Here is a 17,174-nt window from a genome sequence, read left to right on the forward strand (position 1 = left end):
TGCACGATGAAGGCCAAAATCGGGCCGATCACCAAATCGGTCGCACGACTCAAAAATCTTCTCAAAATGGGCCAAAAATCGCACAGTGTGAGCCCAGCATCAGAGCAGCAATGTTTGTTGCTCAGAGAAAGAAAAGAAAAAAAGGCTGCAAAAGTACAGGGAGGAATGGGAAAAGGAAAACACCTGGCTGGAAAAGTGCACGATAACACCTATAAAACGCACTGCACTGTGTGCTGGCGCACTTTTTCCATAGGCATGCTTCTAGTGGTGGGCACATGAAGAACATGAGGGGCGTGAAAGCTCGGGGAACCCTTAACCAATTTCTTGTCCACCAGGCCACGGCAGAAGCAGATATGGTATGTAAACACTGGTTTGTTGTTTTTAAACCCTCTGGTTAAGGTTAATATGGGCATGTGCAGTGAATATCAGCGCTATGTGGCCAGAAGTGTGATAATATAATTTATTTTGTGTAATAAACAACTGCAAGGATAAATGATTACAACAAATAGATGACTAATACATAAAAGTAATACATAGATGAATAATGATGATGAGTTAAGATGCGTAATCATGGGAACAAGCGGGTTTACAAACAGGAGCAGCTGATTAGCATTAGAAAAGCTGAAATAATACCTCAGCTGAAGCCAATTGTACTAAATGCACTATATGTGCACTGTTACAAGAATATTTTTGTTCTATTGCTTTCTATTAATTTATATAATTTTAAGTTAAGCAGGACAGAGTTCTTTTAAAGAAAGATTTACTTATATTCTCAAAAGTTAAGCATGACAGGCTTCTGTTTAAGAAAGAGACCTGTTTTACTGTGTTAATGTTGTCATTTTGAGCTAAAAATAAATGGCTAAATGATCATTTGTTTCCTATATGGTCATATCACAAAGAATATGCATCTGCTTAAATCAAATTCAAGTCAAATGGTTTAAAAATAATTTCACACACAAAAAAAAGAGCTACCACACTGGGAAGGGTGAAGACAACTGGGTTGCCCGGCCCTGGCCACGAGGTGTCCCTTATTTATTTTTCAGGGAGTTGGCAACCCTAGTCAGAGCTCATCGCTCCCTGCACGTGTGATTCTCTCAGCTAGCTACCTTTATCTGTTAGCTAACCATCTCGAGCTGCGTCGATAAACCGCGCAAATCTCTGCTTCATTTCAGCGTCTCCGTTATATCAGTTCACAAACAGCACCAATACACGAACACACACGCACGGGTTTTCACAGTTAAAGTCTTACCAGAGCGGCAAGTCCGTTGTCTGACGCCATGTCTCCCAACCGAAGATCGTCTACGAAGCCAAGATGGACCACTGTCAGAGACTTCACGCATGCGCAGTGTCTTGCGTGGGTCCCAGCGACGCATCAACAGTGACTCTTCACCTTTTTTTACGATCTCTGATCTCAACTTTAACACCTTGTCACGTCACAACATTTAAAGGGCCATATTATCTTTATTTACTTTTAAATAAATTAAATTTAAAGAAGTCCAAAGAGGGTAAAATGAAAAAAATGAGTGACAAAAGGAAAAAAATAATATTTACTGCCCTCAAAACCAAAAACCGTGAATTGTTATTTTTTACTTAATTATTAAATTTAATCAATAACAATTAAACAAATAAAACTGAATGAAAAGTATATAACATTATATGATAATTACTTTATTAAATTCATTGTGTAAATGTTATATTAAACATTTCTGTCTTTGTTTAAAATAACCATCAATGAGATTAGAAATTATATGATTGCTTATATATGTTTTTGTTAAAATAAATAAATAATTATAATTATAATCTGTCTTTGTTTCTTTATATCTTAATTAATTCCATTTATAACTATGTTTGTTACTGCTTGCTTTCATTTTTATATGGATCTAATTTTTATTTTTGATATTTTATGAATTTACTTCATATGTAATCTTGTGTTATCTTGTGCTCCTAAATGTAATGAACACGTGAAAATATTTAATTAAATATTTTATTTATCTAATTTATTTCATTTAAAAAAAATTAAAAATAACAGTGATCAATCTGAAGCAATTACTCACCAATACAGTCTGCAGTCTGTGCTGCCCCCCTGTGGTAACTGAATGAATTTCATTTCTAGGTCCAAAACAGCTTGTTTTTTTGTTTTGTTTTTATTCAGAGTAACGTTTAAACGGATTTATGTTAAATCACAATATTATCATGGTAAACAGACATAAACAGGACCAATGAACTGAAAATATGATTACAGTAGTAAAATACAAAGACATTGACAAAGAGATTTAATCGTGGTTTAAAACGTTCAATGTTTCAGTCTCAGATCACATGATCTCATAATTTTGAATTATTATTATTATGTTATTTTCATTTTATGCTATAAAATTAAGAATTTGGATATCCTTACAGTTTATGAAAATTGTTTAAATTAAAAAAGTAATATCATTGAACCAAATGGGTTTTTTTCCCCTAAAACCGCAATTTAATCTCAAAATGTGTAAATGTTGTAATTATTTTAAAATGTAATTAAGTTTTTTGTGATGATTAAAAATATTATTATGCTGTTATTTGACTCCTCAACTCTGAAGATGTGAGGTATAAGTGGTTATAAGAATTTTATAAAATAGGGCTGTCACTATATCACATGATAAAGTATTATGATATGTGTCTATGTATGTGTAAATATTACAAATTATAGAAAATAATAATAATTTGTCTAATTGTTTTTCAAATGAATCTATAATTACGTAATGTATGAACACTGATATTTAACATGTTATTGTTATTGTCAGTGCTGGTAGTATCTCACACCATCAGGCCAACATTTGGACATTTGATCTGAAAAATGTACCTGATGTAAATAAATAAATAAAATCCATATCCTCTGTAAATAAAAAATAATAAAATAAATAAAAACTTGGGAGTGGCTTTGCTTTTTTGGCAGACTTGGGCTTCCACAGTGGGTGGTACATTGTGCTGTCATTTTTGTAATCAGACGTAATATTTTCCCGTGTTAATCAGATAAAGAGTTCCCTCTGTTCACTGTAAATGTTTCTTGTTTAGTGTCTTTTTTGGTAAATCAGGTGAGGTTGGTGTTTTTTTCTGGCTCTTTCTGATTGGTTGCAGCATGAAGCTTCGGTTTCTCGGTGCTGAGCTCCTGTTTTTACGTATTTATGATTTTATTTAATGCGAACGTCACAAACGTTTCCTCCCCCCGCGGAGCTCCACAGTGGACCGACCCGGGCAACAGGAAAACATCCTCCTCCTTCTCCTCCTCCTCCGTCTGGGGTCACAGCAGCCCCCAGCCCGGGCTTTAAAACCAGCCAGCCGCCACATCCTCATTTTTCTCCTCCCTCCACCCTTCCTCCTCCTCCTGTCGGGGCTGTGAGGACGGAGCGCCTCCTCTCCTCTCATCTCCGGTCAGCCTGATTCTCCTGCTCGGAGGTAAGATCTCCCTCTGTGCGCTTTTCTGTTTTTCTCGCGTCGCTGCAGACGCACTCGTCTCCTCCTCACCCTCCTCTTCCTCCGTGTAATGAAGCCTCAGATCGGCCACATGACCGCAGAGCTCCTTCATCCCTCCGCTGCACCTCAGCTCGGAATAAAAAACAGCGTCTCAGGTTCAGTGTGTGTGTGTGCGTGTGTGTGCGTGTGTGTTCGGGCCTCAACCGGCTCTGCTCCTCTTGGAGGAGGAAGGAGATCTGTCGGTATGATGCTTTGATGGGGGGGGGGGGGGGGGGGGGTCCTGTGAGATGTAGAAAATAAAGACAAATGATTATGATGAGGAGGTTTAAAGCCTCCTCCAGGAGGGGAGCAGCAGTTGCTTCAGTCTCTAAAACATGAGGGAATGATGAAAATGCTACTGCTGCTCCTGGAGGAGGCAGGAGGAGCTCAGCGTTTACCTCCAAACAGATTAAGAGGAGCTGCAGGTGTGTTTGGTATTTATGGCTCAGCTGTTGGTCAGAAAGTTACACCTGGCCCATTAGAGGCGGAGCTGAGTCAGTCAGGGATTCATGAGGCTGTCTGAAGAGATAGTAGAACAGCTGCTCTTTGGGCCAGATGTGGTGATGATGTCAAAGCAGAGCTAACATCTGGGACATTTAAGGCTGCGCTGAAGCAGCCAGAACGCCAATCGTAGCCCAAACACCTGCCGCTGAGGACCAATCGTCATCATCGCTAACATTCCTCATGCTCTCAGAGATCCTGGACACCTTCTGAGAGCAGCTGCGACGCTCTGGCACTGATCAGTTCTATTATCGGTGATTGATCAGAGAAACTCGATCAGTTCAATCCACAAAATGTCAGAATCGGTGAAATGCTCTCTAACAGGAAGCTGGATCAGTCTCTGGAAGTCATTTACTGATCATCACTGAACTGTTGGAGTGAAGAGGCTTCTGGGATGGGAGCTGAAACATTTTCAGGAAACTTACAGAATTCCAGTCGATTTCTCCTAGCTCCTTAGATTTGAGCTGTTGATTCATCAGCTGATTGGTTTATTGGTTCTGGTTGTTTACGATCATGAGTCCAAGAGCTCCCAATAAAATCTGATCTCAGATTTTAGATGGAGAAGCTTTCAGTCAGTGCCTGGAATCTGCCAATCAGGTTGGAGTTCAGGGTCAGACCTGATGTTCTCTGAGGCGGAGTGGGGATGACTCCTCTGACAGAGTCACCGTGGTGGATCCTTCTGAGTGTTTCTGTAGCTTCTCAGTTAGAAACCTTCCAGTGTTTCTCGTTTGACTTGTATTTGGTCTGCAGCTGTTTTCATGATCTGATTCATTATTTGAGTCATTTTTCTGTTTGTTTTCTGTTCAGATGACACATTTGGACTTTTTTTTAACAGAAAACAAACAGAAAACCAGTGAAAGCATGGCTGACATGCTGCAGACCGTCTATGAGTTTCCGGCCTGTGTGCTGCTGGGATGTGAATGTGAAGCAGGCCACTGCCTGGATCCACCCAGCGCCTGTAAAGTGTGTTTAAGTGTGTGTGTGCTTGGGCTAATGGCAGATAAAAGCTCTTAGTGATAAGACTATCAGCCACACAGAGCACTCGGCCTGCTGTCAGTCCTCAGAGACACTCAGCACAGTCAAGTAACCGAGTACTTTTACTCAGCAAGCCGCTGTAACTGCAGCCTCAGCTTCCTGCAGAGAAAAGCAGTGAAGAGTGATTTAAACCATGAGCTACAGAAATAAAACAATAAAATGTCCAAAAATGATCCCTGTTATTGAAAAATAAAAAAGAGCGCTCCAGAGGGCGTCCCTCCTGGAGCCTGTGTGTGGTATCTCCTAATTGTCCTTATTTCATTTGTATTTGATTGTTTTTTTTTTTTGAATTTCACAGTGGTGAAAAATCCTCCCAACAGTTCCTCATTACCAAACCGAGTGATTTCTATCCAAGTCCTGCTGGGAAAACCGACCTAATCCCCGAACCTGCTCAGTGCAAGAATAAAATGTCATAAAACATAATGAAGTGAAACTAAAGCAGGAAACATTAATAAAGAATAATTCATCAAAGTCAGCCTGCTTTTAGATGTTTCATGTTTAAACATTTCACTTCCAGCTGCTCACTGTCCTCCATCCTTCAGACACGGCCTTCATCATTATTGTGCAAACACACTCAAGATACAGTCAAGGCGGCCTCACGTGGTTATTAGAGCAAATGTTATAAAATTACAATAAAACAACTAAAATGTATAAAAGCACCAAAAACAGTGATAACAGGAAACTGCGTCCACCTTAAAAGTTTAGGATAAATCATTCTTCATGTTATTAATGCTGTGTTATCTGGGGCCGGATGGCTGAGGCAGCAGCCTAAGCAGAGAAACCCAGACCATCCCTCTCTCTGGCAACCTCCTCCAGCTTATCTGGAGACACAATCTCTCCAGCATGTCCTGGGTACAGAGGAGGCCCCAGGAGATCTTACGTGCATTGTTCAAAGAAAACAGTGATGAAGAAACTGAAGCTAAAATCAGACGTGTTAAAAACCCTGGAAGGGCAGAGGTGAACCATCATCTCTGAGGTCACCGGAAATGTTTGAAACTGGATTTTTTTTAAAAATCAGGAAATCATTAGCAACAGTGTAGCCAATCAGAACAAGGAGTTTACAGGGAGAAGGTCACATGGGCTGGTCCAGATTTACCCTGCTCCAGAGCGAGGGGGGCAGCAGGGTAAGAAGTGATGCTCCCATTATGCCTCGGGCCTGTTGTACCAGCCCGTGTGGGCAGGTCTGAGGTTGCTTCAGGTGGTCAAGTCGGAGGTCAGCTGACTGAGTTGAAGGAGGCTGGTTTCTCCTTTAGAGATTCCTTCTTCCTAATGGTACAGACGTACTCCAAAAAAGATCAAGCTGGGATTTATCAAGTCCAACCAGAGATGACTTCACCCCATGGTCTGACTCCATCATTACCAAAAAACGAGCAGAAACAGAAACAAATTCTGGCCACAAAAAAAACAAAGCCATGGCCACCATTAAACTTCAGGCCCCCCCCCCTCCCCTGGGTTATGGTAGATGGGCCCTCCTCCCTGATCCTGGTTTCATCCAGTTAAAGGGGAGTTTTTCCTTTTCACCATCGGCAAGTATATCATAGGTGTTCATCTGATTGTTGGTGTTTTTACCTCACGGTAGCTCTTTGAGGCAGCCATTGCTTTGATTTGGCGCTGTATAAATTGAATTAAGGAGCTCGTTAACAGAAGCAGGTGTTTGCAGCAGGTTTCTTCTCGGCCTTTAAGATAAATTAAAGCTGCTGGATGAGTTTATACTGTTTGACCTCCTGCGGGAGGATCTGAGCGTGCTCCTGGGTAACGTTTGGAGGAGAACCGTCACTGTGACTCTCACACATGTTCACAGATCAGGTTCAGCTGAGGGCGCTCTCCTCTCACTGATCTGGTGTCAGATTTTATGGTTGGACAGCGATGGAGGGGGGAGAGGGTGAAGCTGCTCTGCTGACTCTGAGGACAAGCGTAACCACAGCAGCCGTTAGCAGCGGCTGGGCGTCGCCCGGCTGGGCAAGCTGATAAACAGCAGAGGGGAGGGGGAGGAAGGGAGGAGGACAACGAGATGAAAGGAGGTGGTGGGGGACGGTCAGAGGAAGGATGGAGGATATCCTCCCCCAACTCTCATGTTGTTTAGGTAGAAGGTGTGCCCCCTCCCCTCTGACAGCCTCGCTGTGACTCTCCAGCAGTCGTCCGTCCTCAGCAGCTCCAAACACCGTCTGAGCCGTGAGTAACACCTTTAACGCTGAACGCTCGTCATCAGGACGCTGTCACACATCCTCACAAAGCTGCAGCACCTTCATATACACTCGAGCTCGTTTATCACTGTCAGACTTTCAGCATCAACACAAAGATTCAGATATTCACTTTACTGTATCTTGAAGTCACCGCGGCAACCCGAACATCACCACAAGTCTGCGTCTTCTTCCTGAAACTCTTCGCAGCCAATCAGAGAGCTTACTGGAGACAGCAAACTGAGAAATGTAAGTCAAAAAAATAAACATCACAAAAGCATGAAACAATAATTTCTGCTACATAACTTTGCACTTTTGCTGTAACAAAACAAATTTCCCACCTGTGTGACTAATAAAGGTCATCTTATCTTATCTAATAACATTAAGAGAAACAGTAAAAATAAAAAAGAATAAAAACAAAGCTAATCTACCAAAATAAAATCAAAGGAAAAACAAACAGAAACTGCATTTTAAATTAGTTTTGAATTTTTTTTCCAAAAACTTCAACAAAAGCCTCTTAAAGGTTAAAAGACTTTTGATTAAAAAAAAACAACGACAAATAAAGAAATAAAGAAATAAAATAAAGAAATTAAGAAATAAAGAAATTAAATAAAGAACTAAAAACTACAAAAAATAAAAAAAAATGCAGACAAAACTCTGAAAAACAAAAAAAATAAAATAAAATAAAATAAAAATCGTCTCAAAACTGCTGATCGGATGTCAATGGTAAAGGAAACAAAGGATATGAAACAAAGTCCCCAGAATGCCTCGATGCTTCTTCCTGCATCCTTCCTCCTGTTCTGTTTCCTTCTCTCTGTTTCCTCCTGTTCTGTTTCTTCCTGGATGTTTCTAGTGGTTTCAGGAAGGAAACGAGTTGACATCATGTCTGAGGCTGTGCTGTGAGAGAAATTGCTCTTCCTCTGATTCTGGATCAGATGAGTCGAGCTCGTTCGTTGGAGCAGCTGATGCGTTCACTAACCCTCTCTCTGTTTTTCCTCTGCAGCTGCTTAAATCAGGTCGGAGCAACTTCCGTGTCCACAGCTATGCAGAAGGTAATGAGTCACTGCTGGAGCTTAATCATCACCACACTTACACCTAAAATATTGCTGCACAATGAGGTTCACACTGAGACTTCAGCTCAGTGAGCAGTCTGTCACTCTGAAAGTTCATTTACACCTTAAAGTGGATGTATTGTCACTGCAGCAGCTTTGCATGATTCACAGCTCAAAATAATCCTTCATGACCATCATCTGTCTGAAACAAGCTGTTGTTGCTGTCGAGTCAGATCTTCTTCTCCTCCTGGTTTGTTTGTGGTTTTCACCTGCTCTTTGAGCTGGTGCCAATAAACTGGACTGTTTTCACTTCCTGATTGTCTCTTCTGATTGGCTGTTTGGCAGGTGGAGGGACGGGTAACTCCGGTCAACCTGCCGTCCTCGAGGGGCCCGAGCACCCCGGGGTCTCCGGCGACGGGCATTGTGGTAATGTCACACCTGCTCAGACGTTCAGATGTTCAGATGTTTATTTACTCGTTTCATCCATGGAAACATTATTTTAACACATTTCTTTATTTTACTGACATTTTCTACTTTTAGTAAACGTACTTTTTGTAAAAACCTCTGCAAAATGCAGACTTTCACCACAAGGTGGCAGCGTTTACTGTCAAAGTTCTGCATGTACGATTTTTTTGTTTGTTGAAATTTGAGCTCTGATCAGATGATTTTAGTTCTTTTAGTTCTTCTTTTATTTTTATGTTGAATGTTGAATTTTTATGTTGAGCTGTTAACCAGTTGTAATCCTACCCAGTGAAATTAAACACTTTTATACATGGAGTACTTGTATTTGTATCTTTAAGTAATCTTTGTGATGATACTTGGAGTGCTCGTGGTAAATAAAGAACTTCCTCTGTCAGGCCCGTGTCAATGACCAGGTGGTGGGCTACAGAGACCTGGCGGCACTGCCCAGAGATAAAGCCATCCTGCAGGTGGAGAGACCGGACCTGATGACCTACCAACCCCACCTGAGCTTCTCCCCGCTCGACCCGCCACGCAGAGAGGTGCGGGTTTGGATTCTTTAGTAGTTAAGGAACATTACTGCTTCACTTTTCAACCCTGAAATTGAAATATTTGACTTAAACACTGCTGCTAGTCCATTTGTCAAGTGAGCTGACCTCTGACCCCGACTGACAGCACTGATACAGCAGCGTTCAGGGACAGCCGACAAAATCAGAACAGACAGTTTCCATTTCAGCTTCTCCTGCCAATTTAACACTTTTCTCATAAATATTATTAAAAAAACTGGAGTCACATCACTTCCTGTTTCCCCTCGATGGCGCTCATTAAAATCCTGACATCATATTTAAAGTCAGAGGAAAGGAATAATCTGGAATAATCCTTAAAGGAAGATCAGATGAAATTTTAACTTTTTAATGATCATATTTCATAGATATGCTTTAAGTTTTTTGATTTTAACTTTAATTTTCTTCATAATATACAGGGTTTTTTCTATATTATTGAGTGCACATTTATTAAAAGAATATCAGCTGAAAAAATCTGTGTGTGTGTGTGTGTGTGTGTGTGTGTGTGTGTGTGAGAGAGAGAGAGAGAGCACACAGAGGTGTGTGTTAACAGGTCATTACTGACACTAATGTAATCCTGAGGCGTGTTTGATGCCTGCAGCTGTTGGACTTTATTAAATTCCTGCAGCATCTATGATGACTGTTCATATCTGTGTTCTCTGCAGAGATCTCTGTCTCCTCCATCCACGTCTCCAGCCTTGTCTCCAACCATGTCTCCTGAGGTAAGCCCTCATCAGTCCATGCTGGTGGTAATAACCCAGCTCCATTATTCATTTCCATCCCGGTTTCTTCTACACCTTCAGGCCACGGGGATATAAACTGTTTTTAATGAAGTGGCAGTGCTTACATTTTCCACTTGTTCATTCAGGCCAGGCTTTTCTTTAATGCTCTGGTCCGGTGACCTGGAGTCTGGAACAAAGCCCCGCCCACGAGTTAACCTGACCCTGTGACACTGAGTAGACCTGCATCTGTGGTCGATAAGACTCAAACACAAGCTTTGATTGGTGGTTCATTTCTTGGTGCCACAGCATTCATTGACCTTTCTGAAACCTCAAGTGGTTCGCGACCTCGGCTTTTTAGGAAAACAGTGGTTTGTACTTGTTCTCGTCCAGCTTTTAATCGCAGCTTTGTCTTCACCGCAGTGTTGAAACCATGACACTCGCTAGCCGGGGAACAGAAGGACCTCTGTTCAGACGGCTGGAAACTCCCCTCAGTCAGAGCGCGAAGGGCAAAACAAAATAGGAGCTCCGTTTCTGTCCAGATTTAAAGGACGGGACATCTGTGCAGAAATCACTCAGTTTGGGTCCTTTTTTAACTTTAATTAAGATTTACAGCACAAACATGTTCCACAGGTCCAGTTGGTCAAAAGTGAAATCGTGTTGTTTAAAGGAAAAACAGGATTACATGTTCGGATAAGATCAAGTAATCCAGTCCAGCTTTTTTATCTGGATTAAACCTTCAGTTTGTGTTGTTCAAAACACTGGAACAGGATCAGGATGACTTCCAAAATATCAGGATTACCCTGATCCCAGGCCGGATTCAAAATTAAGAAAAAAAAAATGTAATAAAGAAAAGTTATTCCAAGAAGAAAACGAGAACTGATAAACTTAAGACAATAAAAAACTTGCACCTGGACTACAGTTTTCAAACTTTGTCCTATACTTGCATTAAAATACTTGTTTTGTACGTTTATTTATGATGCATTGCATGTCATACATGCAATATGTTTATATTTAGGACTTTAATTTTTATTCATACAGAAAACAATTATATAAAAAAGTGTGAGCTGGGAAGTAAAGTCAAGACATTGGTTTAAAAAAAGGTTTTGAGTTAAGAATGATAAATACAATCATAGTAGATGACAATTAAATTATTAAAACTTAAAGCAAATCCAGCTCATTAAATCACATTGGAAAATTTTTAAATATAGTCTTTCTTTTTACCTTCTTTGAAATTATTTAAATGTTATGACTTAAGGACATCGTCCACAGTGTTTCTGTAAATGATGGTGATTTGTTGTCAGGTCAGTGAAAAAGCAAAAACAATGAAAATTAACAAATTTAATATAATTATTTAAAGTTCCTTTATTTTGAGTTAATTTCAGTGCCCCCTGCACCCCAATTAAATTACTGGTAATCCTTAAAAGTTTATACGGGATCAGAATGAACCTGTCCAGTTTTTGTGTGAACAAGAACATGAGCTGGACGAGCTGGATTACATCATCCACCAAAGGAAAACACACTACAGCCACCTGTCAGCCAAAGAGGCCACGCAGCAGCTTTGTTTTATGGGCCTCTTTGATTTAGACAAAGTTCTCACGGTCAATCGCGTGACCCATGCTGACGTTCTGACTCACTGATTGGTCTGAGCTCACCTGTCAGGTTAAAAGACTCTGTTTGCTTCCAGGTGAAGGGGCGCAGGGCAGAAAGTGAGAGCGGTTCTCCTGGAGGATCCACGCTGCAGCTGCAGGCTGGACGCAAGATCAGTACGAGCCTGCAGCATTTCCACCGACCAGGTAACACACACACACACACCTGAGGGCTGTCAGGACTCATTAATCCTAAAACCTTTCTCAACCCTGAAGGCAAAGCGGCCGTGTGTCTGAGTTTGTGCGCTCAAATCAAATCACTTTTACTGTCACATCACATGTGCAGGTACTAATTCTTGTGTGCGAGCTTCACAAACAACAGAGGTGTGCAAAAATACAATAACATAAGAACAAGCAAAATATAAGAATGGTTTACCCAGAGTTATATGAATAAATATATGTACAATATAAGAGTGTATGCGCATTACTAAATGTGTGTATCTACGTGTGTGTGTGTGTGTGTGTGTGTGTGTGTGTGTGTGTGTGTGTGTGTGTGTGTGTGTGTGTATTTTAAAAATTAAATAGAATAAACAATAAAATAAAATCTACAGAGGTTGACATTGGAGAAACCGTACAAAAAAGTTTTTATGCATTTTTTCAGATAACGGGACCAACATTTACAGGAAGCCTCCTATCTACAAACAGGGTGAGCTCTTCCTCCTCTTCCTCACTGTGTGTGTGTCTGTCACTGCTTCATCACTCAGCAACTTCATGCTGTCTCCACAGATGCTCACAAACACGGCGAGGGCAGCGGCGTCATCCAGTCAGCAAAGTTTCCTGCAGCCCAGCCGCCAGATCCCAACCAGCCTTCCAAGATTGAGACTGAGTACTGGCCCTGCCCACCCTCACTGGCCACCATGGGTAGCACACACCGACACACACACATGTGTGCACACACACACACACCTGTGCTGTGAGGTCATTGGTAACTCTGAGGCTGAACCCCGCAGAGATTGAGTGGCGGAAGAAGAAGAAGGAGCTGCAGGAGGAAGACGAGTTTGAGGACCTCACAGAAGAAGCGAAGACGCTACAGGAACAGGAGCTGGAGAAGGTTTGTGACCGTCGCCCCCTCTTTCCAGATTCACATTTTGACTAAAAGCGTCATCTGACCCACGGTTTTGTGGCCACTCAGATCAAGTCCAACCTGGGCCGTCTGATCCTGAAGGAGGAGAAGGAGAAAGCCGTCCACTTCAGGAGGAAGACGCAGTCATTGCCCGACAGAACGCACATGCACGGCAGTAAGAGTGCTCGCACACAGCCACCGCCTTCACATTCCCCACTTTCACCACGGAGCGCTCCTCTGACGTCTCTCTGTCCACTTCTCCCTGCAGGTTTGTCAGCAGGTGCCTCCAAGTCTCCATCACGCTCAGGATCAGGCCTGACACGAGTAAGTGCTCACACCTGACATGGTGCAGAGTGAGACCCCGAAACTGGAGTTAAACCGGACTTAGGCTCACTTTAAGTGACTTTTTTTTTATCTCACTGTAGTAAATGAATAGTTAAAACTGGAATCTGGTTTGAAGTGTTTACAACACCAACAAACATGGGCGGAGCTTCTGGACAAATGAAGCATTTTTTTCTTCCTGAGCAGCCAGCAGGGGGCGACAGCTGTGGCTGCAGAAACACTTCTTTCCTGTAGACGTGTATGAAACAGCTGTTTGTGTTTGTTGGGTCAAACTTGTATAAAATTAAATCTCAGTCCCACGATGTTTCAAAATGGAGGATTAGCTTTGGTGTGAAGTTTTGGTGTGAAGAATTGGCTGATAAGTCGTTGCACCGATGGAGGTGATGCCACAGTGGCTCCGCCCATCTTTAACCGCCCATGGCGTAAAGTTAACGCTCAAAAGAACTGGTTGTGTGTTGCAGATGCAGTCGGCAGAGTTTTCCACAGATGGCGATAAAGGACGGCCAGGTATGAGTCCTCGCTCACCTTTTTCATGACATCAGAAAAAAGAGCGGCGCTGCTGGTTTAATGAGTTCCTTCTGAGCGTGCAGCTCTCACAGACGATTGGTCACATGAGCCTAACGCACATCACATGAAACAAAAACAACCAGAGTTTGTAGAAACGAGTCACCTGTGAGTGTGCTGATGAACTGTGCCTGACACACCTGAGTGACATCACTCGGTACTAACCTCTGCTCTTCCTGTTGTGTCTTCTATCTTTCAGCTGCTCAGGTAAGCATGTCTGTGTGCATGACCTGTTTAACCGGCACAGCCCTGACACACCTGAGCACATTACTGGCCCCGCCCCCACAGCTGTTATAAAGGAGCACTGACTCGCTGTTGGAGCCTCTGGTGGTCGTCAGAGGAACTGCAGGTTTGGCACCTGGAAGTCAACGGTTGAATTTAGGTTCCTGCAGCTTTGCATACCTCGACATAAAGAATCAGCTCCTCTTTACCACTTTAGCACACGACTGGTCACTGTCAGACACTTCACAGCAGGGCGACTAACCCCACCCTCGTATTTCCTGCAGTCTCATGCCTCTCTAAAGCCTCACTGGTCTGTTATTGTTGGATTATTTCTTATAGAACACTCTCATTAAGTCTTTGTCTCTTTGATAGACAGTTTGTAAGGAGGCCCAGAGAGGTCAAAACACCAGCAAATTGAAAAAAGCAAAAACACAACAGAGGTGATTCAGGTGAACCAGTAATAGCAAACATACATGTACAGTACATGAATCATGTGATTAGAATAGCATCTCTCCCTCAATCAGCTCCAACCAATCCTTGGCTTGTTTACTGTCACCGTTGCAGCTTTTCATCACGGTCTGCTTCATATTGTGAGATTTTGCGATATTTTATTATTTGCTATGTTTTCTGAAGTCGCATTGCATTTGAGCTCTCAGGGCCACAGACGCTGTTCTGTGATGCAGACGCTGCAGCTGCTGCAGCTGCTGAGGATAAATCCAAACAGCACTATGAGGCAGATGTGGCGCAGACCATCAGGAGCAGGAGGGCTTTGATGGCCCACATGTCACGATCCAGCTGATGTTCACAGAGACTGTTGGGCTCGAGCTTTAACGTGTTGGACTGTAGAAAACTTCCGTGTTTTCCATGAAGGAACGCTTCAGTAAAGATACCACTGGCTTCATTTCCTGTCACCGGCTGTCTGGAACGCTCCAGGCCAGAGATGGAGAAATCCAGAATTTAGAAACAGTCTTCCTGACTTGTGCTGACAGAAGCGTCAGATTAACGTGTTGGTTTCATGTGTCGTGTTAAATCAGTCTGAGCATTTTAAATGTGTGTGTGCAGAACGGTGACACTCGCAGGGAGCGCATGGACCGAGGAAACTCTCTGCCGAGCATCCTGGAGCAGAAGGTGAGGCGCTCCCAGTCTCTGGTAGAGTAGCTCTGCATGATTCACAGTTCAAAATAAAACATATTTATCTTTAAGCTGCTCTTTGTGATTGGGAGCCAATCAGAAGAGAGCTGACTTAAAAGGGGAGGAGTTAAAACAAGGCATTTCCGATCAGATAAAGGAGGATTATGTTGAACTGTGAATCATGCAAAGCTGCTCTGTGAAGTACAGGAACAAAATTAGACCCTTTTTAATCACTTCGATTACTGATTTTACTTCTGAATTTTGTCTAAATTTTTATAATCAGTTGACGCAAACAATCAGCTGATCAGATCTGACTGGTACTGTCTCTGATATCATTGTAATACCCCTAACTCAGGTACTACTGGCTCGTTACACTGATGTGTACTTTGCAGTGTAGTATCCGAGTACTCCCTCCAGCTGATGGCATGCTGTGTATTTCAGATCTACCCCTATGAGACACTGGTTGTGACCCACAGAGGGCGCTGTAAGCTGCCTCCAGGCGTGGACCGCACTCGGCTTGAGGTGAGGGACGCTGTGCTGGGTAGTCATTTTCTGTCTTCCTTCTCAGTGTCCCAGTTGAAGCTTCTCTGTGGTAGCACTGGTTTCTCTGGTTTCCCAATTTGACTGTTTGAAGTCAGACTTGTTTGCGCGTCCCAGTTTAACTTTAGAACTGGTTTACATAAACTTTTTTAGAGGTGGGACTGGTTCCAGTCCTCCCAGTCTGAGTGTCGCTGAAGCACGACTGCTTCACTGGAGGTTTTAACTTCTTCTTCTTCTCCTCCCTGTCAGCGGCACCTGTCCCAGGAGGAGTTTGAGCAGGTGTTCGGGATGCCGATGGCCGAGTTTGAGCGCCTCTCGCTGTGGAAACGAAATGAACTGAAGAAGAAAGCCTCGCTTTTCTAACAGGAAGTGACCTAATCCCAACAAATACTTGATGAAGGTTTTAAAGTAGGAGGGGTTCAAATAAAATATCCAATCAGCAGACACACACAGAGCCAATCACCTCACTCCGATACGTCCTCCATCTTACTAACCGTGCTCCTGGAAGCTCGCCGAGGAGCAGACCAGTCCTGGTTAACCTTTTACTGCGACTAACCTTAATCGATACACTGATTACCTGTGCCGCGCATATAATCACCACTGCTTACAGGTCACCACATTATCTTCATCATCTTCATCACATGTAATCTCTGTAGCTCTGTCTCCTCACGTGGATTATTCCCAGCTCCGGGTCTGATCCATGTCAGGGACCTGCTGCGGGTCCCTCAGATTTCACGCCATCTTCAGGTGTTACGCTAACATGAAGCTGCTTCACTTTCATCCTTGTAGTTAGACAATTAGATGGGATTATTAGTGTGATAGTAAAAATGAAAATGACCTCTTACAGCTTTCCCAATCATTTCTAGGTCTAGGAAAGTCATTATGGACACCTCGTAAGGATTTGTGGAAAGAACAGACCTCAATCTCCAGCATATCCTGGGTCTGTTAGTCAAACCTCAGGTTCAGGAGGATCATGATCTTTATTTAGAGAGCTTTCTTTTTAGTGACGGCCCGTTATCACGGAAGCCTGCAGCTCTTCCACAATCCTTCACAGATCTTCAGAGCAGCTCTGGGAGTTGCAGAGGCTTCAGGAAGTCTGAAACCCTCCGGGCTGCTTCAGGCTGGCTGTAATTCCCCTGGAGGCCCAGCTGAGGGCGCTCTAAGCTTGCCCAGCCTGTTCTGTCAGCTGCAGAGAAGCAGGCTGCTCGTGGTGGTGATTGTGGTCCTGCAGCTTCATGGTAGCAGTCCGGGTCTAACAGCTGATTGTAATGATTAACCACATGCAGCTTTTATTTATTGGATGATTGTATTTTTTCTGCATTTGTCTGCTACTGTGAAGCGTTTTATTTTGGAAATCTTGTTGAAAATATTTTTGGCTGTATAGTTTGTTTTTAAATATTACTCCACGTGGAGTTCATACCACACACACCTGCAGTTCCTGCTAGCTCACCTGGTGTCACCTGTGCCGTCTCATCCGTCCCTCGCAGTCCTATTTCTGTCCTCTGATATAACGGAGACCAATAAACTTGCAGAGTAACGTCTGTCTCTCGAGTCTTTTTTTCACACATTTTCACCATAAAAGTCCTCCGTACCTGCATACCAGAGCTCAGACTGGAACCAGTTCCAACCACACGGCTCAGGGACAGGACTGGTTGTCAGTGTCGA

General features: G+C 42.8%; 2 protein-coding genes across 4 annotated transcripts in view; one reads left to right on the forward strand and one right to left on the reverse strand.

Annotated features, from left to right (window-relative positions):
* Positions 1-1,341, reverse strand: part of pbdc1 (polysaccharide biosynthesis domain containing 1) — an 11,396-nt gene extending 10,055 nt beyond the window's left edge. The window contains exon 1 of the mRNA XM_085413263.1: positions 1,250-1,341. Within this exon, the coding sequence (XP_085269389.1) occupies positions 1,250-1,279 (30 nt within the window). The 5' untranslated portion in view covers positions 1,280-1,341. The remainder of the gene's footprint in view (positions 1-1,249) is intronic.
* A 1,699-nt stretch (positions 1,342-3,040) lies between these two features.
* dmtn (dematin actin binding protein) lies at positions 3,041-17,040 on the forward strand. 3 transcript variants are annotated; one of them, XM_085413266.1, is made up of 17 exons: positions 3,045-3,432; positions 6,827-7,454; positions 8,209-8,257; positions 8,603-8,683; positions 9,115-9,258; positions 9,945-10,001; positions 11,686-11,794; positions 12,249-12,293; positions 12,374-12,508; positions 12,598-12,698; positions 12,780-12,885; positions 12,979-13,034; positions 13,514-13,559; positions 13,816-13,823; positions 14,901-14,966; positions 15,411-15,491; positions 15,759-17,040. In XM_085413266.1, the coding sequence occupies exons 3-17, from the start codon at positions 8,249-8,251 to the stop codon at positions 15,870-15,872; spliced, it is 1,158 nt and encodes a 385-aa protein (XP_085269392.1). In that variant the 5' UTR covers positions 3,045-3,432; positions 6,827-7,454; positions 8,209-8,248; the 3' UTR covers positions 15,873-17,040. The 3 variants fall into 3 exon arrangements, with proteins under 3 accessions (XP_085269391.1, XP_085269390.1, XP_085269392.1); XM_085413265.1 differs by lacking the exons at positions 15,411-15,491; positions 15,759-17,040 and having other exon boundaries at positions 3,041-3,432; positions 6,827-7,197; positions 7,356-7,454; positions 13,816-14,929; XM_085413264.1 differs by lacking the exons at positions 6,827-7,454; positions 15,411-15,491; positions 15,759-17,040 and having other exon boundaries at positions 3,041-3,432; positions 13,816-14,929.
* Positions 17,041-17,174: the final 134 nt, after the last annotated feature.

This window comes from Rhamphochromis longiceps, linkage group LG7 (genome assembly GCF_057381845.1).
Source record: "Rhamphochromis longiceps isolate RC_006_pf linkage group LG7, R_longiceps_female_GT1.1, whole genome shotgun sequence".
In the NCBI taxonomy this organism is placed as follows: Eukaryota; Metazoa; Chordata; class Actinopteri; order Cichliformes; family Cichlidae; genus Rhamphochromis; species Rhamphochromis longiceps.

Coding starts and splice junctions, on each gene's coding strand:
- dmtn (XM_085413266.1), top strand. Junction 9,259..9,944: donor TCGACCCGCCACGCAGAGAG/GTGCGGGTTTGG, acceptor TGTTCTCTGCAG/AGATCTCTGTCTCCTCCATC. Junction 15,492..15,758: donor TGGACCGCACTCGGCTTGAG/GTGAGGGACGCT, acceptor CCTCCCTGTCAG/CGGCACCTGTCCCAGGAGGA.